Source organism: Pituophis catenifer, unplaced genomic scaffold (genome assembly GCF_029215685.1).
Source record: "Pituophis catenifer annectens isolate HBS135680 unplaced genomic scaffold, rPitCat1.0.hap2 SCAF_8, whole genome shotgun sequence".
In the NCBI taxonomy this organism is placed as follows: domain Eukaryota; kingdom Metazoa; phylum Chordata; class Lepidosauria; order Squamata; family Colubridae; genus Pituophis; species Pituophis catenifer.
In genome coordinates, this window is record NW_027256888.1 from 259,975 (window position 1) to 285,996 (window position 26,022).

Here is a 26,022-nt window from a genome sequence, read left to right on the forward strand (position 1 = left end):
GTCATTTTCCAATCATGTGAAAATCGAGTCTCCATTCTGTGCATTTAATACCTGCTTCCTAGATTTTAATCTCCTTTTGTTTAATCAAGGGTATTCTGAGCTTCTGAGCAATGTTTATTCAGGTTTTTCGGCAAGTTTTTCATGAGAGCCCCTTTCCCACCTAAAAAAGCAAGGCAGAATTTTTATTTAGGACGGTTCCTTGGGGAGTCACCTCCAGCATCCAGGGGGTTCGGTTGGGAGCCTTTGACCGGGCCTTGAAGGGAGCCAGCCAGACAAGGAGGCAAGTGAAGGAGGCAGCAGAATGGCAGGAGGGTTGCGGAGGCGCCACTGAAGACCCCAGCAGGAGGAGCCCACAGAACCGGGAAGGAGGGTCCTGCCAACAAGCAGGATAGCAGAAAAGGAGCAGAGTTGGAAATGACAGCTGGGGGCAGCTCATGGAGTGGAGAATGGAGAGGAGACCCTGGCGCTTTGGGAATATATGCACAATCTGGCATCCACACAGCATGCTTAACCAGATTGATGGAAGATCCCTTGGTCTGCATTTTATTACATTTATTTTTATGCGTTTATTGTTTTGATAACTTAAGGTGGCAAACGTATCCAATGCTCCTTGCTATTTTCCCCACAACAGCCCTGTGAGGTGGGTTGGGCTGAGAGAGCGCGATGGCCCAAGGCCACCCAGTTGGAAGGAGCCTGGAAATGGGTGGAAGGCAAGCCGCAAGGCTGCAGCCTCCAAACCTGGGGATGCCTTCACCCTCCACCCACCGGATCCTGCCAGATCCAAGTTCCTTGTGTGGGAGGACTAGGAGCCAGCCCCTTCACCAGGCTACTGGGGGCGGGGGGCGGGGGGGGGGAGAATCTTTGGACCAAACACGGAGCTCCTTTTCCTGCCCAGAGCAACCATGACGGGAGGGGAAGACGACCCAGAGAGTGGTCAGTTACAAAACAAGACGTTTAATGAGGATGCCGACATGTGCATCAGAAAATTACATGTTTTGTGTGTCAGTGTGAAATGGGGGAGAAAAATGGGAGGACAAAGCCAGGATTGCACAGCCAGATGACTTTTTCCATACTAGAATGCACTATTTTTTTGTAAATACAGAATTTCTATATCATCCCTAGAATTTAAATTTAAATTTAGGGGAATTTCGTTCCACAAATGTAAACATTTCACACGTTTTAAACAAAGTACAGCTAAGATGAATTATATTTTGCCAATCTGGACAACGCTTACGTTACACTTACTTACGTAATATAAAATAAAAAGGGTTTATAACTATTTTTCATTTGTTACAGTACTTTGCGTCTGAAATACCAGTTGCATGTGAGAAAATTAGATTTCAAAACATTGCAGTGTAGGTTTGCTCTAGTTTTATTTTTAAAAGGTGTCATACACAATCATTGGCAAGAGTGAGTTTCTAACATGCTTTTTTCTTTGACCTTTTTCACATTGGCTTTATTTTATTTTATTCTGCTCCTGGAGGAAGTCCCCCTCCCTTTTCATCAACTCCGACTTTGTATACAAGTCCAAAAATGTAGAGACCAAACAGTAGCCAAGTATTTTGCTTTGGTCAAAATGAGAGTTATTTCTTTCCTATCTGAGATTAACGGGTTTGGTTTTGTCTTTGCAACAAGCAACAAATAAAGCAATAACTGGAAGCGAGATTGGTTACACCCTTTAATGACCTGGCCGGGGGCGAGAGTGAGCTGGGCCTCCCGTTGGGTCTGTTTTTCTGCCCGAATACAGTGAAGCGATATGAGGTCAGTTGCAGGTGGACACAGGTGGTGGAAGGAAGGATGGAGCTGGCTTACGTCAAGCACGTTTCTCTTCGTTTCAGGAAGGCTAAAAAAGCAAAGCTTTTTTCTTTAGCTCGTTGCGTTTCCAAAGTGCAAGTCGTTCAAACTGTTCAAGGCTCATTTTGAAGACCTCCTGAAACTCCTCGGAGGACAGGTGGTGCTTGAAAACAGAGAAGGCACTTTGTAAGTACTTCAAAGAGAGGCCAAATCCATGTTATGCAGCAGACCAGAAACCAAGAGATTGAGAAGTTGTGGATCAAGCCACAACTTTTGTTTAACAGAGCAAGAACAGCCTATTCAGTTAAGTGGCCAGATGGCATCGGAAAACTTCCCCCCCACCCCGAACTCCGGAGGAAACTTTCTGTACAAATGGGCCACTCTGTGGCAGGTAGGAAGGAAAGAAGGAAGAAGGAAGAGGAAGGGAGGGAAACTGGCTCACAAACAGGAAGACTCATCTGAATCTGCCTCTGGAAACATCCATTTTTGCCCTGCCCATATGAAAGCACACACACTTTAGTCAATCCCTCACTGACTGTAATGCAGTCTCTCTCTCTCTCTCTCTCTCTCTCTTTCTCCCTCCATCCCTCCCTCCCTCCCTCCCCCCCCCTCTCTCTCTCTCCCTTCCCATTTGATTTGCAGAAGCAACACACCATCAAAGGAAATTTTCCAAGTCAAGTGAAGAGTATTCTCTGGAGAGATTGTCGTCTAATTATATAGCTTAGAATTGTAGAATTAGAGAAAAACACAAGCTGGAGCAAACCACCAGTGAAGGTTTCTCCTACCAACCTCACCACGTTGAAACCTAAAAGGGTGAGGGGAGAGTTTTTCATCCCGTATGGGCTCTCCGTTTGGTTGAATTTCTGTATGTTTGTCAGTACAGTGTTCCATGATAGAACTTCAAGGTGTGAATCCGTTCCACGTGAATTCCACGTGAAATTTCAGTCACATGGACCACCAATCTCAGCCTCATAGCCTGGAATGTTGTTCTAGAAGGTTCTAGCCAGGAGCTGAACAAATTCATGCCTTCGGGTGACTACCCACAAAGCAAAAGAGCCGAGGGAGCTGCCTGGTGTTGTGAGGGAAGAAACTTCTAGAGATGCTCTGCCATTCACCTTCTTCCTCCTAAGCTCTCAGGGCAGAGAGGAGCAGGAGATGCCCCACTGTGCCCCCTGCATGGACGCCACAGGACTGAGCCCACTATGCTGAGGGTACCAGAAATTGGGGATGGGTCACTACGTTACAAACGATGGATTTACAGAGCAGGGGGCAGTTAAAAGGAAGGCTCTTCCAGCTGGGTTCTACCTTTGCCTTCTCTTTATGAGCTGGCTCTCCTGATGGAGAAGAAAGATCGATCAACAATATTTTCTGTGGTCAAAGTTTAGTGTTTTCAAAAATTATACTGAATGCTTATTAAATGGACTATGTTTTTGTTGCTTTCTTTTTCTGTTTCTCTTTTTTCATTTTGCAACAAATAAATAAATTTAAAAAACAGCAAAATAGACACGGCTATGTCCTTTACAGAATTTAATATTGCTACAGTCCATAAATCTTTTATTTTTGTTAAGCTTGCAGGTAAATCTCATTCATCTATTGCAAGTTGAACTCTTCCTTCTGATTTCTTACTCTACTTGCGTGGTGGGTGTGGGTGTGTGAGAAAGAGAGAGAGAGAGGGAGACTGAGACTTACATGTATAAAGCATAGAGTTTAAGGTTCATTGGAATTTTAACCATTTATTCAATTTTCACAGTTCTTCAAATTAACGAATAGTTGGCAAATAATATGGACCCTCCACTTGTGCTGAGCTCAAGGCCGTTGCCATCTGTAACATTGCACGGCACATGAAATCCCACCATTATTAATATTTGTAAGCAGAGATTCTTGAAGTCCTACTCAAAAGTCCTCTAGTGGTAGTTTATTTTTTAGCAAGTTTATGTCTTAAAATGATTAAATAGGAGAGACCATCAAAATGTGTAGCTATCCTTTCCAGGATTTAGATCACATCACTCCAAAGACTCTTTTCTAATCTGACGCTCTTCGTCCACACAGTTGTACCTTTACATCTTCTTAGCCAGTGTGAAAAAACAAAACAAAATCTATCAAACTAACACCAGTTTTGGAACTTCTATGAGATGGGTTGGTTCATATTTGCAATTAATCTGCAGAGTAACCATATCATCTTTTCTTACCTCCAGTCTGGTTCTGTCCACATCCTTTGGTAGTTTTACTCGAACTCTGTTGGTGACAATAAGGGTTTCATAGGGATAGACCTGGGAGAAAAGGAGAAAGGCTGACTGCTGGGAAAACGGGGCTCCTGTGGCCATTTTTAGAGAGATGTACATACTTGCTCAGTCTTTACACGGAGTAAAGAAGAAAGGAGTGAAGCTTTTGCACAAAAAGGCTGGATTTCAACACGCTTTGATGTCCTTAATAGCTTTCCTTACCTTGTATTCTGCAAAAGAGAAAGAAAGAAAATAAATCAGGTAGATTCAGTTAGAACACAGCCTGTCTTTCTGGATTCTCCTTGGTTTTCCTACTGGGGGAGAGCATGGATGGCTTTCCAGCTGTACCCAGATTGCACAGAGGGAGCCCACCGAGAAGTGGCCCTTCGGACATCAGGCGAGGGAGGGAGGGGCTCTTTGTTGGTCTGGGGGGAGGGGGCTCTCTTTGGGGCAGAGCAAGGGCTGGTCCTGCATTGGGCCGTGAGGCCATTGCCCCACCACAAGGGGTGTCAGGGGGCAGGCCGGACAGGTGCACACGGACCTCCCGTGACCCTAACCCAGGAGACACCAGCTCTCTTCTGCTCCCAAGTTTCGGCACTAATGAAAACTTTACGGGGGCAGGCTGGAGACTATGAGTGCAGGCAGGGACGAGCCTGAAAGGGAAAGGGGCATCGCAACAGTGCCGCCAGGCGAGGTGGGGGCAGAACAAGTGGGTGCTTCCAGAGGCAGAGGGATGGGGAAGAGGGACAGCCAATTTGGCAAGAGGCCGGCCTGGACTGACCCCCCCCCCCCCCCAAAAGCATTACAGTTCTGATCACTCCTGTGTACCTGGAGTGATCCAAGTTTGTTTTGAAGGTGGTTTGTAGAGCCTGATTTGTGGGTTGGGGCATAAATTCAGTTGGGAAAAGCCCCCTGCCCCCCTCCCCAGGGAGGGCTGGGCAGACTGAGTACCTCTCTTTCCCCAGGCCTCCTCCTGGTCATCTGGGCCCACACCTGCAGCCTAGAAGAGAAAGAAAGATTTGGGGTGGGTGGGTGTGAGTGAGGATTGTGTAGAAGTCGATTCCAATGCAAGTCCATCGCAAGGTTTTTTGTCAAGCACATTTTGAGATGATTATGGATCGAGCTTGTAATGACTTGCATTGGGGCAGATCCTTGGCTAACTACCAGTAGAATGCGCTTAACGACGGGAATAGGGAGTGTTGGGATGTGAAATGTCTTCTTTTTCCTCAAAAAATCAGCCCGGTTGCCTTTTTAAAAGTAAAAACCACTTTGGATACACTCTGGTCCCATATGTGGCCGTAATTCAAGGACTATCCATAAATGAAATTCTGCTTAACTGTTAACTCAAGGTTGATTCATAAAATAAAATCCTTTGTGATGGTACAAAATCAACAAGTACAAGAACAAGGATCCCAATCATGCCATCCTGGGGAGGAGGGTTCTGGAGGGCAAGCCCCTCCCAAGAGAGAGACTTTTCCAGGGGGCCCCGTCTCCGTCTCCCAATCTGGAGAGCTGCAGGAGGGGCAGGGCAAAGCGGCACTTGCAAAGCCTCCAGATGCTGCTGAAAGCTTTTTTGGGGGGGGGAGGGAAGCGTTGGTGGGGGAGAAGAGCCGGAGACCCCCGACAATGGCAGCCAAGACCCCCTGGATGGGCTGTTCTAGAAAAGGGCCGGGACTCCATCGATCGTCCATTCAGATCTGGCACTGCGCATTCACATCTACCTACGTGTTGCAAGCCTTGCTTTCCGTAGTCGGGAAGAGAGGCCGATTTGGAGTATGGGAATCCTGTGCAAGACACAGAAGGGGAGAGAGACCTTCAACGACAGAAAATGGGGAGACCTCAGAGCAAGACGCCACCAGGGAGGCAGAATCCGTCACGGGCACCCGAGCGTTATCACAGGGTTTGGCCTTGTGTGGCGACAGCGTCCTAAGCGGAGGCTGCAAATCCCGCCACAAGTAGAGCTGAGAACAGGGACTGGCCTGGTTATGGTTGCTAAGCAACGCAGCTAAGTGATGTCCCGCTTTGTGACCACACTGCTTAGCAACTGAAATTCCAACTGTGGCTGTGAGTCGAGGACTACTAAAGGCCGAGGGGGTGGGAAGCTCTTTCAGGCGCGAATGGAAAGGTCTATTCCTGTACCCTCAGAGGCCAGGCCGGGTGAGTAGGCGCACTTCTGGTTTCCTGCTCTGGACTACCTGGAAGGGCCGGCAGCAGCCGGGGACTTACGTAGGTAGGTGCAGTTGGTGCTGCTTTGCAGCCGCTGGAGTTGTCGATCTGTCCCAGGACTTTGAGGCAGCGACTGAGTATCCAAGTCAGGCGAGTTAGTTCTAAAGTCCACGTCCCCTTTCAAAGTCAGCCAGCTGGACTTCAACTAGGAGAAACAATTCCCAACATTAAATATCTTGCACTTTTCAACAGGTCAACGGGGTGGGGTGGGGGGTGGGGCTCGTTACGTGACTCAAGAAAACTGCATTTCTCTTCCAGTTTTAAAGTGATTTCTACCAAGGGGATAATCAATTCCTATTGATTAGAAGGGCTGATGAGAGATGGCTGTTCTCAATTTCTGATGCCCCCCCCCAGGCCTGCAACTTCCTTCAAGAGGGGGGTCAGGTGGGCCTGTTGAGGGATTCAGCCAACAGTTTGCAGAGAAAGCGCCCTTCCCCCTTGGGGGCTGGTGGGAGGGGAGCAAGGATGGCGACAAGAAGCTGAGCGAAGGAAGGAAGGAAGCCCTGAGGGCAGAGGGCATGTTGCACCGTCATCACACCCATGACATTGGGACACAAATATGGATGGCATCTTTTGCATGACGTTGTCATGGCATGTGTCTCCTCACTTAGAGCCCCTTGTGGGTTGCAAAGGACGTCCGTGATGGACCCGGACCCTTGCAAAGGGGGCCAGTGTGTCAGAGAGGGGCAGGACCCAGAGGGAGACTGAGAAAGGGCTGAGCGCTGGAGGAGAAAGACGAAGGTTGTGCTAAAGGATCCACCTGAGGAAAACCACTGCAGCTTCATGGACGGAGGCAACGCATTGTGGTCTGGGTGGGCTCTGCTTCCGCTTTAGCTCCATCCCTCTTTGCTGACTGAGTGGACTGGAAATCATTGCAGGACTTCCCGGCTGGAGTGACCCTCTCTTGGTCTGCTCACTTGGCGGGAAGCGTTCCCTGGCTGGCTTTCAACCTCAGGCTCCGTAAGGAGGCCTGCAGCCTTCCAGCTAAGCCCTCCTCTGCCTTGAACACATATCGGTAGGTCAGTGAGAGCCAGTTTGGTGTGATTGTTCAGGGCCTGAAGCCTGGGTGTGTGGGGGGGGGGGACAGGACGGGGGAGGGGGACTGACGACTCTGAGCCAGCCACTCTCTCTCTCAGCCCCAGCCAAACCATTGCTGAGACTTTTGAGAAGAAAACTGCAGAAAAATGTCCCAAAAGTTACTAAGAACCAACATTGACTTGAAGGCATTAAAAACAATGACAATAACCCACCTGCATCTCATCTATGCCTAATTCATTATAAGATTGATAATTTAGAAGGATGAAACATCACATTTCAACTGTTATCGCTTTGGAGACTTAACCAACGTATCGTCCCATAAGCTTCCATGCATCCTTACCTACTTCGTCATGTTTATGATGCTTTTAGCCAAAGGACTTTTTAATGACTGAGACTTATCACGACAGTGAAGAAGGAAGGGGAGGAGGAAGGGTTGTTTGGAAAACTGGCTTATTTTTATTCAAGTTTTGAACACAACCACAATTAAATACGTGCTCTGTGGTTTTAACACAGCACTAGATTGCGAAACAGGGGCCTTAGGCCAACGGACATCCTACATCCTGGATGTTACTGAAATTTACCTTCTTGCTCTCTTGATCAGAACTCCCATCTCCATCTGATTTCCTTGAGCCTAGACAATAAAAAAATGTCCAAGGTAAAAAAGAAAAAAGAAAGCTGTGATTTTAAATCTCTCTCTGCCCCAAATATGTAGGAGAGGGCAAAAAGGTGGGGAGGGATTCAGGTGGAGGGAATCACTGCTGGCACAACAGGCTCGGTTCCCTGCGGGGGAGGCCCCGAAAGAGAAACGGAGGGACGGAGCTCCTTTCTGACGAGGACCTTCCTTCCTCTGCAGCTCCAGTTCTTGCCCTTCTCCTCGCCCCAAAGTCCCCTTTCCTCTTCATTTAGCAAATCAAAGTGACAGAAGAGGAACAGCTGCCACTCAACCCTCAGCTCTCCCGCCAGAGAAGTCCCTGCAGCTGCAGACGGGACTTACGCTCTTCCTCCCCATGGATCAGGCCCGCTTTGGGGCAGGCGTGGACTCCACTGCCGTCATGGAGCCCAATCCTGACGTTCGGCCCCATCACTCAGCCTCGCTCTACAGCACCTGTCGTGGTGGCATGTCGGGGCCCAAATTTCCAATCGGCTCTTGCTATTAGGGGCTGTTTAGGACCCATCTGAAGAGGGGACCATTGTCACAAGATGGGATCGTGAGGGTTGTGGGGCTGAAGCCTTGGTACAGTGGAGACACTCCCCCTCCATTGCTCCATAAAATCTAGATTAAAATAGGCTGCCTGTCCTCTGGAGCAACGCCTGAATGCGCATTGGGCCGGGCGAGGGGTCAGAGACAGAGCTGCAAGAGATGCTCTTGGATTTTGGCCAAGAGATGCTCCCCCGGGATCAACGCTGGGGCCTGTGGGAATGGGCGAGCTGGCCCTTCAGGAGGGAGAGGCTTACAATCCCTTATTGCAGAATTCCTACAAAGCTTGTATGGTCAATTTTTAAGTACTGCAAAACGCCCGTGGCTTATTTGTTCTCTAGGTTAAATAGGAAAAAAAAAAAGCCTTCATCTCAAATGGTGTGGCCTATTCCAGCTTGACAGGCGCTGTCTGTCCTGGGAGCTCAAAGCTATTTTGATCAAGAAACTGAAACAGGAGGATGATCACAAGCCAGCGAGGTCATCCGAGAACCATCCAGAACCTGTCGACTCTCTGCAGACAAAATATTCTTGATTTTGACCTATTCAACATGTAATCCATGGTGCTTTTTTCTTTTTTCCATTTAAAAATATTGATGCACCATCCAGCAGAAGCCATGTGCCTTTGATGCGATGTTTTCTCGCCTATACAAGCAACCTATACACAATTCTACCCAGAGACACTGCAAAGGCTGCAGAGCAATTGCAAACTCTTTGAAGAAATGAGCCCTGTAACAGGACGCTCCTTTCACTAGAAAGGAGGAAGAAGCAGCCGGCCTCTCAGCTGCTCCACTTGCAGAGGTTCCTGGGTAGTGACGGGATCTGGGCACCTGGTTTTAAAAAAAAAAAGTGTGTGGGGGGGGAAGGTGCCTCTGCCCCTCCGTGGCCACTAGAAGGCCCAGCGCCTGGTTCCAGCCAAGGCTCCACTTCCTGCCGAGAGGCCATGAGGACCCATGATCCTCTCCCAGGAGTTAATGGAGAGGGAAAGTCACGGGGGTGGAGGAGGGGGGGGGGTCCTTGGCCTGCTCTCACCCAACCGCCTCCTTGCCCTGTTCACTGCGGAGTTTTGGTCTGCATTTAGTCCCAGTGTCCTGCATTTGGGCCTCTTTGCTTCCTGTGGTCTGAAAAAGGCAGCCTGGCTGCTCTGGGCCTTCCTTTCCCACCTCAGTTGCTTCCACCGTTCGGACAATCAAACGGCTCCTCTGCAAGTGTGATCCCTCTCCCCAGTTACATTTCTGGAGGAGTCCAGCCGAAAGGGGCCTTGTGTCGTGTGGTAGAGAATGGATGAGTCAACCCAGGCTTTGTGGCGAAACGAGGGTTCTTCATTCAGCACTGAGGATGCTCCTGCGCCCCACTAGTTCCCCCCACCCCCAAATCACAGAAACCCTGCAAGAGCATCTGCCGGTGTCCCCCCCACAGCCAACCCCAAAGACTGAGAACTCCCCAGGCCTCCTCCAGGCTGCAGAGGGCAAAGTGCAGCACCCCAGTAGCTCCTTGGCTCTCACGCCTCGGGGGGGGGGATGATAAGGGGGTGCCAGCGCACCCACAGCATTCACAGTGTCAGGCTGCTGCCGTGAGGCGTCTTCTCAGGGGAAGGGAGGGCAGCCTGTTTTGGGGGCAGGGAGCTCTGGCGCCCTCGGCTGAAAGGAGACCTGTGCTGCAGCTCAGCCACAAAGCCTTTTGCCCGGCTGCACCAGGCAGAGGGCCGGCATGGATGCTCACGGACAAAATGTAGACAAAATGCCCCAATGGCACCCCAGAACTGACCCCAGGAGAACACAGCAGCAACCCACATGCCAAGGGGGTGGGGCGGGGGTGGGGGGGTGGAAATGTACCAGGGAGGTGAGCAAAGCAGAAGACTGTACCATGCTGTCGATAGATGGGGGGTTTCCTATAGATGTTATCTTTTATTCCAGTCTCTGAGGAAAAGGAAAGAAAAAAAGAAAAGAAAGAAAACAAGCAATGGAAACAGGATTTCTCTCTTTTGAAGCCCTCCCACCCCGTTTTCCCATGAATCTCAAGCAAGGGCATTAAACTGGACTCCACATTTTGCTGGGGTAACAATGCCATTTTTCTCCTAACGGAAGGGCCAACTTCCTCTTTCATTCATTGAGCAAAATGTTGGGATCCAAGCCAAGGTGAAGCTCACAATTCTTCCCAAATATTTATATCAAAGCATGGATTTCTCTGATTAATCATAATGTCTTTTATAATGAAAGACAATTTTAAAAACTTGACTCCAGAAGATTCCCTCATTCCTAGAAGAATTACATTCAAATTGTCTCAACTGAAATTTGTGATAAACTCTCTGTGCATTTCTTTCTTCAAAATTAGCCAGGTGACCGAAATCTCAGCTAGGAGTCAAGCCAAAACTGATGAGAGGAAAAATCTCTGATGACTTCCTTGCAACCCCCTGACCTTCCTTCCTTCCACAGAAATATGCCCTTTATTCTAAAGGAATCTATTTTAGTTCTTCCAATGTACGTATTTTGTTCATTCTGCCCCACACTACCAAATAGCAGACGGCATGGCAGGAGGCCCCGAGGGAAGATGAAAACGGACTCATGAACCCTACCTGGAATATGAAAATGTTTGGGTGCCTGCTGATAGGGAGAGGATGCAGATTTGCTGTCTGAGCAGAGGGATAAGCTTGGGGTGCTCCGGCCACTTTCACTGCCTCCAAAGGGAAGAGCACAAAAATGGAAAAGAAAAGAAAAAGCATATAAAACAAAAAATGGCAAGCAAAATAGGTAAAATTCAATGGAAGAAAGTTCCTCTTGGATAAATTGCTAATCCGTCACACCTTTAAAATAGTTTGGGACTCGTATTCCACCCTGGCTCTGATTCCGTGGGCCTCGTGGCCAAAAGCTTGAGCCGGGCTCAGAACTGTATCTCCAGTTAATGAAGATGTTGGATGATCAAGTGATGGATTCCCAGGGCCAAAATACCTTCTTTGGAACATGCGGTTTCTACTTGTTTAGAAATAACCTTTGAAAGGAACCCATCACTCCGGGATGAGAGAGGGACCATGTGATCGGGATCGTCTGTTTCACCAGGAAAAACCTGGAGCTGGAGGCCCCCATGCATTTGCGCTCCCTGGAGAACGGCCAGAGGTCTCCCTCCACCTCTCCCAAAAAAGCCCCCTGCCCAGCTCCTGAGCCCCACTGAGCCTCCGGCTGCTCTGCTGGCCTTTCGGGCATCCTGGCCCACCGCTCTGTGCCAGCCCTCCGACGGGACAAGCATCGGGCCTACGGTTCATCTCCTGGCTCTTTTCGAATGGGGAGGGCTCAGGGGGCCCCGGGGCCTGCAAAGGTTTCTCCTGCCGGTGGCAGAAGACCAACTGGAAGGAGCTGAAAGACTCTGTAGGCAGGGCAAAAGAAGCACCACGGGCAGCACCATCGCGGCTGGAAATAACTTGTTATTTTTGATAAGAAGTGAGTGACTGGCAGCGGATTGTATGTTTGGGTTTGTCCACTGCCGCCAAAACCTCCGACCCCAGGGACCCAACCTCATGTGAATGCACGAATGAGGGTCAGGATGTCTGTGTGAGGGAATGTGATGGTTGGACCGGCTTTCGGTAAAGTTTTCTTTCTCTGACCCGGTACCTCTTTTGCTCACTCCGTTCCTACACTGTGGAAACGCTGCCGACCTGAATGAAAAGACGCCTAGTGGGTCTGCGCGTAGGTCTGCGCACGGGCACACCTGCCGTCCTGTTTCCAGCTGCATGGGCACATGAGCGGTAAGAAGGTGCCCTGGAGGCACAAAGAAGGGGTGCCCGGTGGGAGAAGGGCACTGAAAGAAAAAGGGCCACAGGGCAGTGATCCTCTTGGGAAGGAGCTCTCTTTGTCAGGAGAAGGTCCCTGGCTGATCCGATACAGGGATCACCGGAATAGCTCTTTGGACCCACTCTGGTTCTGGGATCCCAGATCCTCACGTGGCTTGGTTCTTTTCAAGGTAGAGCATGTCAGGAGGATGGTTGCCCACCCAGCCCACAGGCAGCCTTAGCCCAGCTCCTCCTCAGGCGTCTGAGGTCACCCTGGGTCTCAAACAGCCTCCCCCCCACCCCGTCCCTTCCTTTGTGTTGGGATCATGGACACCAACATCTGCCTTTCAGGTCATCTGCTCTCTAAAGAAAGCGAGGCCACAGCCCTCTGCCCTCAGCAACCGCAGGAGACGCCAAAGAGGTTTCTTCTTGGCTTTACCCAAACACTGACAAACTGTGTTTGAAATTATGCAGCATCGCTTATAAAGTTTTAAACGCTTTGCCTTCTGTAAGCATCCCGTTCTCGTGGAGGGCCTGGGCTGGACATCAAAGTGAGAAAGGACTCACAAACGTCAGAAGGAACAACACCCCACACAGGCACATGCAGACACAGAGAGCATGGAGCACACACCGGGAGATGTCTCTACAGGCACCACATCACGGAGGGGGCGGGGGGGGGGGGAGGCATTCCTGAGCCTTACCTTTGAAGAAAGGGATGTAATGATGTCTGAATGTAGAGGGAAGGCTTGGGTAGTTGGGCAGGGAGATGCAGCTACTGGTACCAGGAGTCTCGGTACCAGCTGGGGGGCAACAGAAAGTTCAGTGAAAACAAACTCACTCACTTACTTGCTAGAAAGTTCTCACAACAACAATATCTTTTAATGCATGAAAAAAGCCCCACTACAAGTGCCAATATTGTTTGCCCTGGATCGGACAGTTCCCAGCATCCCAGTCAGAGTGCGACACTGGCCATTCTGGCAGCAGGCAGCGTCCCAGAGAGCTTGGCTTCTCAGGCCAAGAGAGCTTTTGCTCAGAGGGAGCCCCTCTGCTCTAAACCAAGGACAAAAGTCCCCTTCGCTTCAAGTAGGATGTGTGCCCCAGAGAAAAGGGGGTGCTCTACGTTTTGTCCCCTTCATTTCCCAGTCTGGCCACAGCCCACCCGATTCTTGGCAGAGCCCTCTGAAGAGAGGATTTCCTGAGCTGGAACCTTCTCCCGCCCAGGGCAGGACTTCCCGTGAACAGTGCCACTGTCGGTGAGGGGGTCCATAGTTTATCTACATTGTTTAGCGATGCGTTGGTTCAAGTCACAGTAAGCAATGGTTCCTTGAACAAGCCACAGTGGCATAGTTCAGACTTAACTGTTGTGAGGGTATGCACCCTGAAAGGCATTTGGAAATCGTCTCATGTGCTCACAGCACCTCTTTGCTAATCAATAAAACAGCCATATTTTCCCCATGCTTTCATGAGCCTGAAAAAAGATGTGGCTGCTTTAAGGCGGAATCTCCTTAAACTAAAGCAAGTCTCAAAGCCCCCAGAAACCTGGAAGAGGGGCTGCTTTGACAAGGAGCAGCTGCTGCTCACAGTAGGAAGTCTGCCACAGAAATGCCCAATTAGCCATAAACCAAGTCTTATCATCACACTTCCTGTGTTGATACATCACCCTAACCAACAAACCATATAAAAGGGAAACAAACACCCAAACGCATTAATGTTTCACACCATTAATCAACCTTATTTAGTGGATGAAAGGAAAAATCCAGATGTAAAAACCTTAAGACTAATGTGTCAGGGCGTAATATGTACAGGGCACAGCGGAGTCTTCTTAACACCTATCAGGACATTCTGATTTGAATTTGAAAGGGAGACTTCCATGAAAGGCTCTTTACTAACCACAAGGAAACGGTAACTAAGCCAAAGTCCTCCTTTAGGACTTGGAAGGAAAAGGGCTTATCCCCAAGGTAGGATTGGGGTCACTCAGCACCACTGCTATCATGTCCATGAATGCAGGGAAGTCCTGGCTTATTTTTGGAAACATCAGCTCCACCACCCAGGAGCGACGGAGTTGACACAACAATCCAAGAATGACCTGCAGACAACATCACAAAAGCCCAAACTAAGTGCCGGGAATGGGTCTCCTCTTACCAGGTGGGGAGGGAGGAGAAGGCGAGACGCCGAGGAGGCCGTGCAGGTCATACAAGGAGCAAGCAAGGAGACACAGCGATGGAAGCCATGGGTGGCATCTCCGATCTGAAGGCTCTCGGGGGCAGTTCATCGTCATTTGCCCAAGAGGAGAGCTACCTCACTTTTAAGATCTCCCCTCCTTCTCCAAAGGAAAAGCCAGGGGCATCGTGACCCTCTGGAGTCCAGGCAGAGCTGCGCATGTGGGGAGGGGGGGGTACACAAGGTGGCTCTGGACCGATGCCAGCTCTCCTTTGGGGCGTTTGCTCCGTGAACTGGCACATACGGTGCTTGCATCACAATGCCACAGTACGAGAGCCAAAGAGGCAGGACTCTTGCCACTCTCAGCAGGTTAAACACAAGAACATGCAACCATGCAAACAAACAGAAAAAGCACAACGCAAAGACCGCTTCCTTCCTTTGACGGCTCCGTCAGTGAAACTGCTTTTTTTCACTTTCTCACCAATCTGTGGGTGAATTTGCTAAAAAGGAGAAATGCAATGGCCCCGGAGGTAACCAGGGAGCCTTACTACGGCCCACCGCAGAGCGAAGATGTTGACCTACAAGGAAATTTGTAGTTGGTGTGTTGGTGGCTCTAGAAATACCAACCAATCCAGACAGCTGGACCCCAGAGAGACCCAAGTCAGAAAAGACAAATGTTGGTGCATGGCAGAAAAAAATGAGTGACAGCTGCCTCCCCAGCGGGCTGGCCAAGGAGAGGACCACGTCCTGCATCCCTGCCTTGGAGAAATGGTGACTGGCATGTAGAAGCCGGCTGTGCTTCAGCTCAACGATTCAGCCTGGTTGCTGGTGTGATCAGATCACTGGCAGGGCGCCCTCTGCCCCCCTCAAAGGCCCTCAACTTGGCTGGGAGAACTGAAAGCCCTCCTCCTCCTCCTCCTCCTCCTCCATCTTGCAGGATCCCCAGGTGTCCCAGGGTCTCATCGTCTCTGTGGGGCTTCTCTGCATCTGTGGGGCATCTGAGGCAGCCTCTCACACTAAGGGACCCGGCCTGCATCCCCATTCGGTCAGGAGGAGGCTGCTTTTCGGGAAGTTCCAACTCTTCTGCCCCCGTTTCTTCAACTTCCTGGGCTTTTCCCAGCCTGTGCAATTACCCAGTGCTTCCTCAAGAGTTACCAGCCAGGGGAAGGTGATTCAGCCCTCACACTCACCCAGAATAACACTTCCACAAAATAACACGAAATAAACAAACAACAAAGGGCAAAGCACAAGGATGTCTCCTGGAACACATTCGTCATTGAAACCATTCCTAATTTTCTCCTAGAAAGAAAGGAAGGCATTTCAAGGTAATTGGCCTCCTTTCTCACCCTCTCGGCTTGCTCACAAATGCTGAAAAATTTAGAGGCGGGTTCCCTTTTGAGAGTTTCTAGGCATACAAACAGAAGCACACGTACACCAGGAAAATTCATATTTGGTAAAAATATCTATCTTCTGCCTTTCCCCTAAAAAATGGGTAATAAAACTGGTCCCTGACCTATAGAAAGCGTGACATTGGCCAGTCAGCTCAGGTGTCTTAATCCACAGCCGACACCTGGGACCCCGTTTGAACTGCATGAATGTTGCAGAAGATGGCAGCCAAGGGAATCCCCCAGCCCACCCTCCAGAAAAGCAGGGGCCAGGGCGGAAGAATTGCTTCCTATTGCCAAAAGGGCTTTTCTCCTTCCGTGGGGAGGCCTCGATGCCAGGGATCTTGACTGCTGGCCAAAAAGAGCTCCCTGGAGGGGCTCCCTCTCAGGGCAGTCTATCTGACCACGTTTAAAGCTTTCTGGGCCACCCCCTCTGCAAGAGAGAGAGAAGCGCCTCTTCTGGCGGAGGAAGGAAGACGGGGGGTGGGGGATGAGCCTGCTCGGCCCCTTACCTGCTCGGCTGAAATTCGGAGGCGAAGTGCAAAGAGGCGTGGTGCGTCCATAGCCCAGGGAGCTGGTGGAACTGGGGCTTGAAATCCGGCACGGCTTGAGGGGCTGGTCCTCTTGGTCACCCTGTGAAGAGGACAGGGAAGAGGGCCGTTTTTATGCCATCAGGAGAGAAAAAAGGACTCCTGCAATCAGCAGCGGCTCTGAGATACGTAACATGGCTTTCTTGGGACTTTCACCAGGCATTTGTTTCATCTATGCGAGCCAGGGAACCCCCTTCCCAATGGCCCTAATGAAATATCTGCTGATACAGGGTGGGGTGGGGGGTCTACCCCTCAAACCAAGACAAGATGCAAAGCGAGAAGGCCCAGGAACAGCACCTCAGATCTGAAAATGTCAGGAGACCATCAGAAAACACAGAGAAAGGGAAGCCGTCTCTCTAAATGAACTGTGCCAAACAGGCCTCATCCACCCCCACTCCAAATAATAGAATAACAGAGTTGGAAGGGACCCTGGAGGTCTTCTAGTCCAACCCCCTGCACAAGCAGGAGACCCTATACCACCCTGGACAAATGGTTGTCCTATCTCTTCTTCAAAACCTCCAGTGATGGAGCACCCACAACTTCTGGAGACTTGCCGTCCCTCCGGTCGATTGTTCTGTCAGCCAATTCCTCCTTAGTTTTAGCTTGCTTCTCTCCTCAGTTAGTTTTATCTCAGTCATCTGCAGTCTGGGAAAATCCAGCAAAGGCAGGTTTTACACCCAGCCTCAGGGGGTGTAGAAGGTGACACTATGAAGGACTCAGAAATGCAAGTATCACCAAAATTAAAGAGTCCAATAAACTGAATTAGACAGAAGAGCCTGAGAGACAATCTGCAAATACTGGATTTAGCATCTTCTTTTTTTTCTCAGCCCTGAAAATAAGATGATGATGGAATCCTCTCCAAATGTATGGAACCAACTTTGTGCAGCCTCAACCAGCCTTTTTTTCTTCTGCCAAAACATCCAACTCAGAATACTGGATGAATCCTTTCTTCAAGCTGAATGCAGGATCGGTGTTAAGAGCTCTCTTTTTATGTAAGGCCTCAAGGAAAAACCGTCCAAAGTTGGAGAGCGACATGCCATCAGCACAATGAGGACAACAGCCTCTCTATTTTGGTGCCCGAGCAACCCCGAGGTGGAAGTGAGATGGAGGAGAAACAAAATGAAATGCAGACAAATCTGAGGGAATGAAGGCTGAAGGCTGGACGGGTTTTTTGATCAGCAGGTGATCATTTCTTCACTGCAACAAATCTGGGGGCTTCTTTGATCTTACATATGAGCCAGCAGTGTGTGGCACTCACCAAAAAAGCCAACACAATCCTAGGTTCATTAACAGAGTGATAGAATCAAGATCACAAGAGGTTCTAGTACTGCTTTATAAAGTTTTAATTAGACCACGCTTGGATATTGCGTCCAGTTTTGGTCATCATATTATCAAAAGATGTTGAGGCTCTAGAAAGAGTGCAGAAAAGAACAACGGAGATGATTAAGAGGCTGGATGTCAAAGCGTATGAAAAATGGTTACAGAAGTTGGGTAAGCCTAGTCTAGTGAAAAGGAGGACCAGGGGTGATATGATAGCAGTCTTCCAATATGTGAGGGGCTGCCACAAAAAGAGGGGGTCCACATTCTCCAAAGCACCAAAAGGCAGAACAAGAAGCAACGGATGGAAACCAACCACGGAGAGATCCAGCTTAGAACTTAGGAGAAACTTCCTAACAGTGAGGACAATTAATCAGTGGCACGGCTTGCCTCCAGGAGTTGTGGGTGCTCCAACACAGGAGGTTTCCAAGAAGAGTCTGGACAGCCACTTGTCTCCGAATGGTCTAGGTCTAGGATCTCCTGCTTGAGCAGGGGGTTGGAGTAGAAGACCTCTAGGGTCCCTTCCAACTCAGTAATTCTGTTCCACACCTGCTTCGTGGATAAGGTCAGTCTTCCTCGTATGTTCAAGCAGAAGGTAGACAATCGAGCACTGAGGATGTTTTCATACAGATTCTTGCACTGAGCAGGAGGTTGGATTCCATGGCCATTATGATAAAACTTCAAAATTTTGTGATTTTAGTTTTGGCAAAAGATGCTGCCTTTCATCTGCCCCCTCAGGAAGCAAAAGATATGAAACAAACGTGGCAGTTAGGTCTGACTGTAGAGTACCGGACAGGGCTTTGCCTGGAACTCGAGTGTTCACCTGCCCCACGAAAGAGTGTGAACACCTGAGCAGGAGAGGAAACCATAATTGGAATCCCACTACGATGGTTACTTCTCCGGATCCGCAGAGGCAGGCGGTACCTCGGTGTAGCTGGGCCGGTCGTTGGTCGAGTGGCTGATGTAGGGAGAGTAGGAGATCATGTCTGGACGGTCGATGTTATAGATGGCCTTGTTCTTAGGGAGAGCAGCCAAGTCTCGGTAGTCAAGAATTTCCTCCCCGAGTTTCGCCTAAAAAGAGACGAAAGAAAAACTGAAGGTAGCAGCTTCCTTGATAAAATGCAAATAATAATAATAATAATAAAAAATCCTGATTCCATACAATGGATCCCCCACAGATTTTAGAGAACTTACAAAGTGAAATTGTTGAATTAAAAGAGAAAAAAAAACGAAACTTTTTCCTAAAATAGCATCTATTCCTAAAAACAGGGAAATAGCTAATGCAGCTTCCGTTTCAGAAAGGAATTGAAAAGGGTTACTGGAAATTATCACCAGCTTGCCTAAGATCCGTTCCAGGAAAAATGGTGGAGAATATGACTAAAGAAACCAGACCCAGACGGAGAGGCCTCGTGGTGGTGGTATCAGCCACATGAGAGGCCGACCAGATCAGACACTCAACTCCAAGGAAGGCCAGAATTATGCGTCACTGAGATGGGCTATAAGAAGGCAGCCTTGCAAGGGCTATTAGGCTGCACCTTCCTCCTCCTTGGGGCCCAGTGAATGAGGGAGGCATTTGCTTGAGCTGCTTCCAATGGTTACCTGGCTTCCCAGCTCTTGAAGGATGGAGACAGGTGGCTAAGGATGCTGCCCTGCCAGTTCTACCTTCCTCCAATGGTTCCCTCACCAACCCCATGGGCTCTCACGCTTGTGGTCCTTCTGGAACGAGGCCCTCAGCTGGGACCGACAAGGTCCGCCTGGCCTCCTCTGGAACGGTCTGCCACCCATACACAGCTGGCCCCGGGATTGTTGGCCTTCAGGAGGAGGAGGAGGAGGAGGAGCCTTGGGGGAGGATGATGGGCATCCTTGCCAGGGCAGGCCTAAGGCAACGTTTGTACTCCCTGCTGCTTCTTGTTGCCCTGATTTTAACTGTAATTGTTTGTGCTCTTTTTATTTTCTTGTTTGCTTACCGGGTTCCAGCCAGAGTCGCAACTATCTGAATTGGTTAGCCAAACAAGTCTCTTAAATACATACAAATCCTCCAGCCCACAAAACCCAGATGCTCCTTCTGAAAAACTCCGGGTAATAATCTCTTACAAATAACCAGTTGTCAAAATCATTGTATTCTGAACGATTCCTATTTTCCCATTTATTTATTTATTTTAGCATTTTACCATGGACACGTACATAAATTATTCGACTTGGGGAACATGATGTACTTGAAGGGGGCACCGAAATTATGCTCTCAGATGATGTTCGGGTTTCCTGCAACTGAAAACAAACATGGATATGAATTTTCTTACACATTTATTCTTGAAAAACATTTTAAAAGCCTCTTGCTTACAGATAAAATTTGCCCTAAAATTAGCAGGCAAAGGCTCAATTACTTCAAAACTGGAATTTGTGTAACCAACTGGTTTTATAATCAACTATTTTTAGCAAAATGAGGAAAATAAGAATTTCACCCCTTTACTTCCCCATTTCAGTTTTGTTTTTATTTCTCAAGTCCAGGATCATACAGGAAGCAAAGGAGGAGAGCTGGATCACTGGATCTATGGAAGCCAAAAATCAAAAGAAATTTGAAAAAGTTCTATATCCTGATGGAAGCCTTCTAGGTCAAATGGTCCCTATCTTGTAACAACACATCAAGGACATTCTGGAATCTCTTTGATTTTCCCCACTCACCTGACCCTTTTTATCTACTTCCCCCAACCTTTCCAGGTGCAATCCTTTGTTCAGGTACATCCCCCACCTCCTAGCAAAGCCCAACGTGTCACTTTCTATTTGCTGATCCTCAGCTCTAGGAGTCCCTGGTATTGAGCCAAAGCTGCTTTTCCAAAAGGCAACTGGACTTTTTTTGTTTTCTTTGAAAATGTTTCTCTTCTCATCCATGAAGCTTCTTCAGAAGCTCCTTGGATGAGAAGAGAAATGCTTTCAAAGAAAAAAAAAAACCCCAAGAAAGCTCACTTGCCTTTTGGAAAAAGCACCTTTGGGACAACCATGACCTGAAGGATGGAGACTCTCCACAGACACAGTCCCTGTTGCTCTCCATCTGCTGGAGCCTGCTGTCCCCTTGTCCAACTCATACATTTCATTCAAAGGGAGAAACTGCGGCCCATCAAAACTTATTTAAATGCCTATAAATAAACTGTGTTGGTCAGAAAAGAGGCTAGCAGGCGACTCCTAGTTTTTCTCTAGCACGAGAGCTACCAGGGCTCCCCTCTTAACGACTGCTTCCAAATCCATCAAATGAACATTTTTCCCATAATTATCTCACTTGCGCAGTTGCACAACTTCCTCTGACTAGTTGGATGTGGCTTGAGAAATGAGACAGTCCGCCCTGGGAGACTAGACAGGAAACGACGAGTAAGGCCAGAGTAACAGAAGCCTGCAAGTCTGAAAGGACAGGCTTCCTGCCACCATTTTTAACTCCCTGATGCATTATGGCAGGTCCTTCCTCTGACCTTTAATGTAAACCCCCCCCCACACACACACACATTTGATTGATCCCTAGGCATCATCCTCCATGGTCTCATCACCCTCCTCACGTTCCCTTACAAAATGTCCTCATCCTTCATTTCCTCGTCTAAATCTATAACTGCCTTTCTCTTATTGGAGCAGCACTCTGCCCATCTATCCTTATACTGAAAAAAGAACCCACCACCATCCGCCCCCTTTCCTTTATTCCTCCCTAACTCCTCCGGTCTTCTCTTGAGCTTAGAGGCTGCTGAGGTTCCTCTTTAAATTTCATGGCGTGCATCACTTTCCCCTTTTCCCTCTGGGAGAGGCTCTTCCCTTCGAATGGTTGGTGAGGAGGGGCTCTGCTTTTTATTCCACCCGCCATTCCTTCCAAATGCATCCTTGCTGTGTAGGTTAAACAGGAGTGGGGACAAGGCCCATCCTGGTAAAAAGTAAGGTCTCCCTTGAGCGTTTAACTCGGTTTATTCCACTTACGGTTGTAACATACAAAAGGGAGAGAAAGAAAAGGGAAGATGTGTCTTCCAGACAAAATATAGCTTTAAAAAAAAAAAAAAGGAAATTAATTTTTTTTCTAGGAAAGTGAATTTGACTGCTGATCCTGAACGTGGCAGAGCAAAATTCAGGCCCTGCCAGCCAGGTGGGCTTGTACTGAGTAGCCAGTGGCAGTTAGACAGAAAGGCAGTTATACCTCCTGGGACGCCCACTAAACCAGGTGCAAAATGCACCTGTTTCTAGCATCTGTGCAAAAAAGGCCGTAGAGTAAAGGGTGCCTTAAGCATTCCAAGGCATTCCACGTGCCAGGACGTCTCCAATCATGATGAGGGCCCCCTTTGAATTCTCCTCCCAGGACAGCAACAGGCAAAGCATCACGCAGAAGCAGCCGGGAGAATCTTCTAGCTTTGGATATGGTTCTGTGCCTGCCATCGTTTCCCCACACAGGAGCAGGACTGCCTGAAAAGGGACAACTGAGCAGGGAGCCTGAATTCGTTTGCCATTCTAAGCCCAAGATCCAGAAACGCCTTGCTTTGGACTGCCTGGTTATGGGATGGCCTCCGAAGGGCTTCACAAGCTCAGCCAGAGCTTCCTTTCCCATCACCGCCCTCCAGGTGGGCTGGGGTGATGGGCCAACACAGGGGACATCAACCGGAGGAAGCATTTTTAGACCAAACAGGAGGGAGGCTTGGCTCACCACCGCCTTCGTAGAGCTACCTTTGGAACAATGTGATGGAACCCAAATATTAACTGGGGGGGAGGGGGATTTAGACTGTTGGGTCTCCAAAGAGGCACAGTTGCAAAGCAGCCGGTTTGGCCTCCATGCAATAATTGGGGAAAGGAAAAAAAGCACCCCGGTTTGACAGATGTGAGTTATGGTGATGGCAGTCCCAGGAGTGGAGCATGGAGATTCCCAGGACGCTTCTCTGAGGCTTCCTTGGAAGACAACGGAACGATTTGCCGTTGCATCAGAGAGGCTGTTCTTTTAAGCTTCCGGTCAATGGCTGTGGGATTTCCGGGTAGCCAGGAAGAAGCGGCTGGAGGCTGCTAAGTGCTCTGACAAAGACGTCGAGCAGGATAGAAAATAAAATGAAGCATTTCAAAGACATTTACCTTGGCCTTTTCTTCAACTTTGGCTGCCTGTCGACAAGCGGGGTGCCAAATAGAAGACCCTGAAAATGGAATGAAAATGGAATCATTAATGTAATGATAAAATATATGAAATGTTTTTCTTATGGGAGTTAAGCCTTTGTTAAATAATGACTAAATGAGTATAATAGTATAAAGGGACATACAAAACTGATAAATAAGAGAAATTAAATAATTGGTAATTTTGAATATGGGATTGTGCACAAAAGAATTTTAACCGATCAACACACTTTCTGTGATTGTATTTGAATGATGGTGGTTTTTTGTTTTGTTTTTGTTTTAAATAAAAAAAAATTAAAAAAAGAAAGAAAGAAAAGAAAACGGAATGAGAGTTTCAGTCAGTTGTTTGTCAGGTTTTTCCTTCAGTCTTCTGCATACAGATGACAAACAATCGCCTCATTAGAAGGTTGTGCCCAGCCATTTATGAAAGAGGAGAGCCCCTTCGGATCCAGCTTCTTCACAGAGGGGATCCTGGGTTGCCTTCTTTGCAAAGATCCCCACAGCTTTTCTTTGGCTTCCCTGCAACTCCTGGCTGGGTCTGACCTTTCAACACTCATACAGATGCTGCCATCTAGCTGGGCAGCCAGGAATTAAAGGGGGATTATTTCATTTACTTGGAATCAGGGTGAATAGGCTAAATCAAGTTCAGAGGGAAGGGTGATGCATCTCCGTGTGTGAGTTAATTATTTACACCATTCTAAGTATGGGACAATGTTTTGCTCCTTTTAATATTACTATTACTTGAAAACCAAAAGGCTTTTCGGGTGTTAGTAAGCAAGCAGCAGCTCTATAGAAACAGAATGGGTCATTGTGGCCATTTTGCCACAGCCAACTTGCTGTGGGCGAGCTGGCCACGACCAGTTGGAGGCGATGAGTTGACCTAGCCTAGACCCTTATAGAAACACACAATGTACATACATTTTGGGCGGGGGGGGGGAAATCATAGTCTGTTTATCCAAGTATTTTTTTACCCTATTTCCCTTCCTCCAGGTGAATTATCCAAGGGGAAGTTCTGTCTGGCATTGCCTATTGAACAGAAACCTTGCAACCCGGCTGTTCCTCCTGCTTAAGATGCCCTCAGAGCCAACTGCTGCAGACCGGAGGAGAGCTGCTCTGGCCACCCCAGAAACGTACGCCTCCTTTTTGCTCCTGGGATTGTTGAAAACAGCCTCCCATTTCTCAAGGGTGCTTTTTTCAAAAGGCAACCGGACTGTTTTTTTCTTGAGGAAGAAGACATTTTGCTTCTTATTCAAGAAGCTTCATCAGTCAGAACTGGTGAAGCTTCTTGGTCGAGAAACAAAATGTCTTCTTCCTCAAGGAAAAAACATAACTGCCTTTCTAAAAAGCACTTTTGAGACAACCATGGCCTGGATAACTGAGAATATCCACAGACATTTAGCCTCCCATTTCAAAGACAAATCACTCTCAATTCTTAACAGGAACGAGGTTGGAATATTTGGATGAGAAACGCTTGCCCACCCTAAACGCCGGTAATTCACAGGCTGGGCTGTCTGGTTGGTTGGTTGGTTTACCTTGAAGATACATCTCTTCCCCTTCAGCGAACATCTGATTGCACTTATCACAGCAGGCACATGTGGGGTGGTAATGCTTTTCTCCAGCCTGGGGTGGGGGAGGGGGAGCAGGGAAGGAGAAGATCATCAGAGAGGGCACAATCACTTCCTGCCCCCTGAAATGCCAGGCCAGCTGCATTAAAGAGCCGACTCACAAGGAATACGTGAAACGGCTTCAACACAGCTTCAGGAAGAGGCAGCTTAAAATACGTGAAAGGATTTAAAATTATCCCAGATACCTTCACAGCAGAAATACAGTCGCAACCTTGCTTTTACAAAAGGAAATAAAAAGGTTGTAGGAAGTAATTTATCAAAGAGATATCAAAATGTAAAAATATACGCTTTACTGTATTTTGAAATGATGATTTTCTTTTTTTTCCATATTCCTCACTGCTTGCATTTCCCCATCTCTTCTGGTAGGACTTAATAGAATCTATGATCTCCTGGAGCAGGTGCCTGGCCAATTCCTTTCCTCAGCGTGCCCAGTTTCTTCCATCGGCTGCAGTAACTCTTCTGCCAGTGATTTATCTTTTGGCTTTAAATAGCAGGCTGGATTTAGCCTGAGCCTTGGATAGTCACTCTCTGTCTGCAGGAGTTTGCTGGGGCTGAGACACGCCCGCCTTCCCCCGCCCCCCCCGCCCCCCCGGGAGAGAAAAGTCTACCCGAGGCCTAAAAGTCACTTCCTCCCATAGGAGCAGCAGGGAATGAATGAATGAATGAAGCCAGGCAATGACGGTTCGGGCATTTTCTTTCCAGAGGAGGGGAAGGTTGTGGGGCGGAGAGCCCGCTGCCATGAGCAGACACCACTGGGTTAGACTTTTCAGGATCCGAGTCATCCCCAATTCTCTGCTCCAAGGTTAAAAAATGGGTTTTAAAACATTCTATCCTGGACTTAAAAAGTGAAAAAAATGGGGTGGGGGTGGAAGACAATGAGTGGAGTCTCAGGCAAGGGAAGCCCCCCCCCCCCCCATGGCCATCTTCCTTTGCTCGCCTTCCTTGAAATCCTGCAGTGTCCAAGAAGCAGATTTGACTGGAGAAGGAAGAGCAAAAGGACTATCCGAATAAAGATGTCTTCCTTGAGAAATAGGGCCTCTTCTTATTTTTAAATTATATTGAACAAAACTTCTGATACTGTGATGGAATGTGGTCTGGGTTCCAGGAGGGAGGAGCTGCTTTCCAGAGGCCATGAAACTTGGAAAGTTTGGGTGGCAGGAAGAGCATTAAGAAGGCTCCTCCCCAGCTGTCCTCAGACTGTATCTGTAGTTCTGCCCAGAGTTGCTTCACTCTGGCAAGACTGTCTATAGGTGAGGAAGAATAAGAGAAACTACTCCAAAGTAACGCCATGTGACATTCTTGCTATCTGCCAGATACCTCACAAGTCAAACTCTGCTGCTTTTTCCCTGTTGTGTCTTCCTTCCTTCCTTCCTTCCAGCCTTGCCTTACCTCCAAAACTCTCCCAGTGATAAACTTCCCACAACGGTCACACTGGATCCCAAACGTAGTATGATAGTCTCTTTCGCAATATGGAACGCCATCCCTGCAGGGAAGAAAAGACACCCTGCCTCAACGCCGGCTCTCCGGACAGGCTGGCCGCTGGGGGAAAAGTCAGAAGAACCACCATACATGTCCTTCTAGAGCGAATC

At 48.5% G+C, this 26,022-nt stretch overlaps 1 protein-coding gene across 2 annotated transcripts in view; it reads right to left on the reverse strand.

Annotated features, from left to right (window-relative positions):
• Window positions 1-1,250: 1,250 nt before the first annotated feature.
• The window catches only part of ABLIM2 (actin binding LIM protein family member 2), a 37,876-nt gene continuing 13,104 nt past the window's right edge, over window positions 1,251-26,022 (reverse strand). Inside the window, exons 6-19 of one of the 2 annotated variants that reach the window (XM_070948371.1) lie at window positions 25,823-25,916; window positions 24,341-24,428; window positions 22,773-22,831; window positions 19,875-19,958; window positions 18,615-18,761; window positions 16,296-16,416; window positions 12,940-13,038; window positions 11,051-11,152; window positions 10,341-10,394; window positions 7,862-7,911; window positions 6,243-6,387; window positions 4,239-4,246; window positions 3,984-4,064; window positions 1,251-1,957 (exon numbers count right to left, since the gene is read on the reverse strand). In XM_070948371.1, coding sequence (XP_070804472.1) covers window positions 1,844-1,957; window positions 3,984-4,064; window positions 4,239-4,246; window positions 6,243-6,387; window positions 7,862-7,911; window positions 10,341-10,394; window positions 11,051-11,152; window positions 12,940-13,038; window positions 16,296-16,416; window positions 18,615-18,761; window positions 19,875-19,958; window positions 22,773-22,831; window positions 24,341-24,428; window positions 25,823-25,916 — 1,246 coding nt within the window. In that variant the 3' untranslated portion in view covers window positions 1,251-1,843. Of the gene's footprint in view, window positions 1,958-3,983; window positions 4,065-4,238; window positions 4,247-4,967; window positions 5,017-6,242; window positions 6,388-7,861; window positions 7,912-10,310; window positions 10,395-11,050; window positions 11,153-12,939; window positions 13,039-16,295; window positions 16,417-18,614; window positions 18,762-19,874; window positions 19,959-22,772; window positions 22,832-24,340; window positions 24,429-25,822; window positions 25,917-26,022 lie in introns of those variants that run through there. The other variant, XM_070948370.1, reaches the window with a different exon arrangement.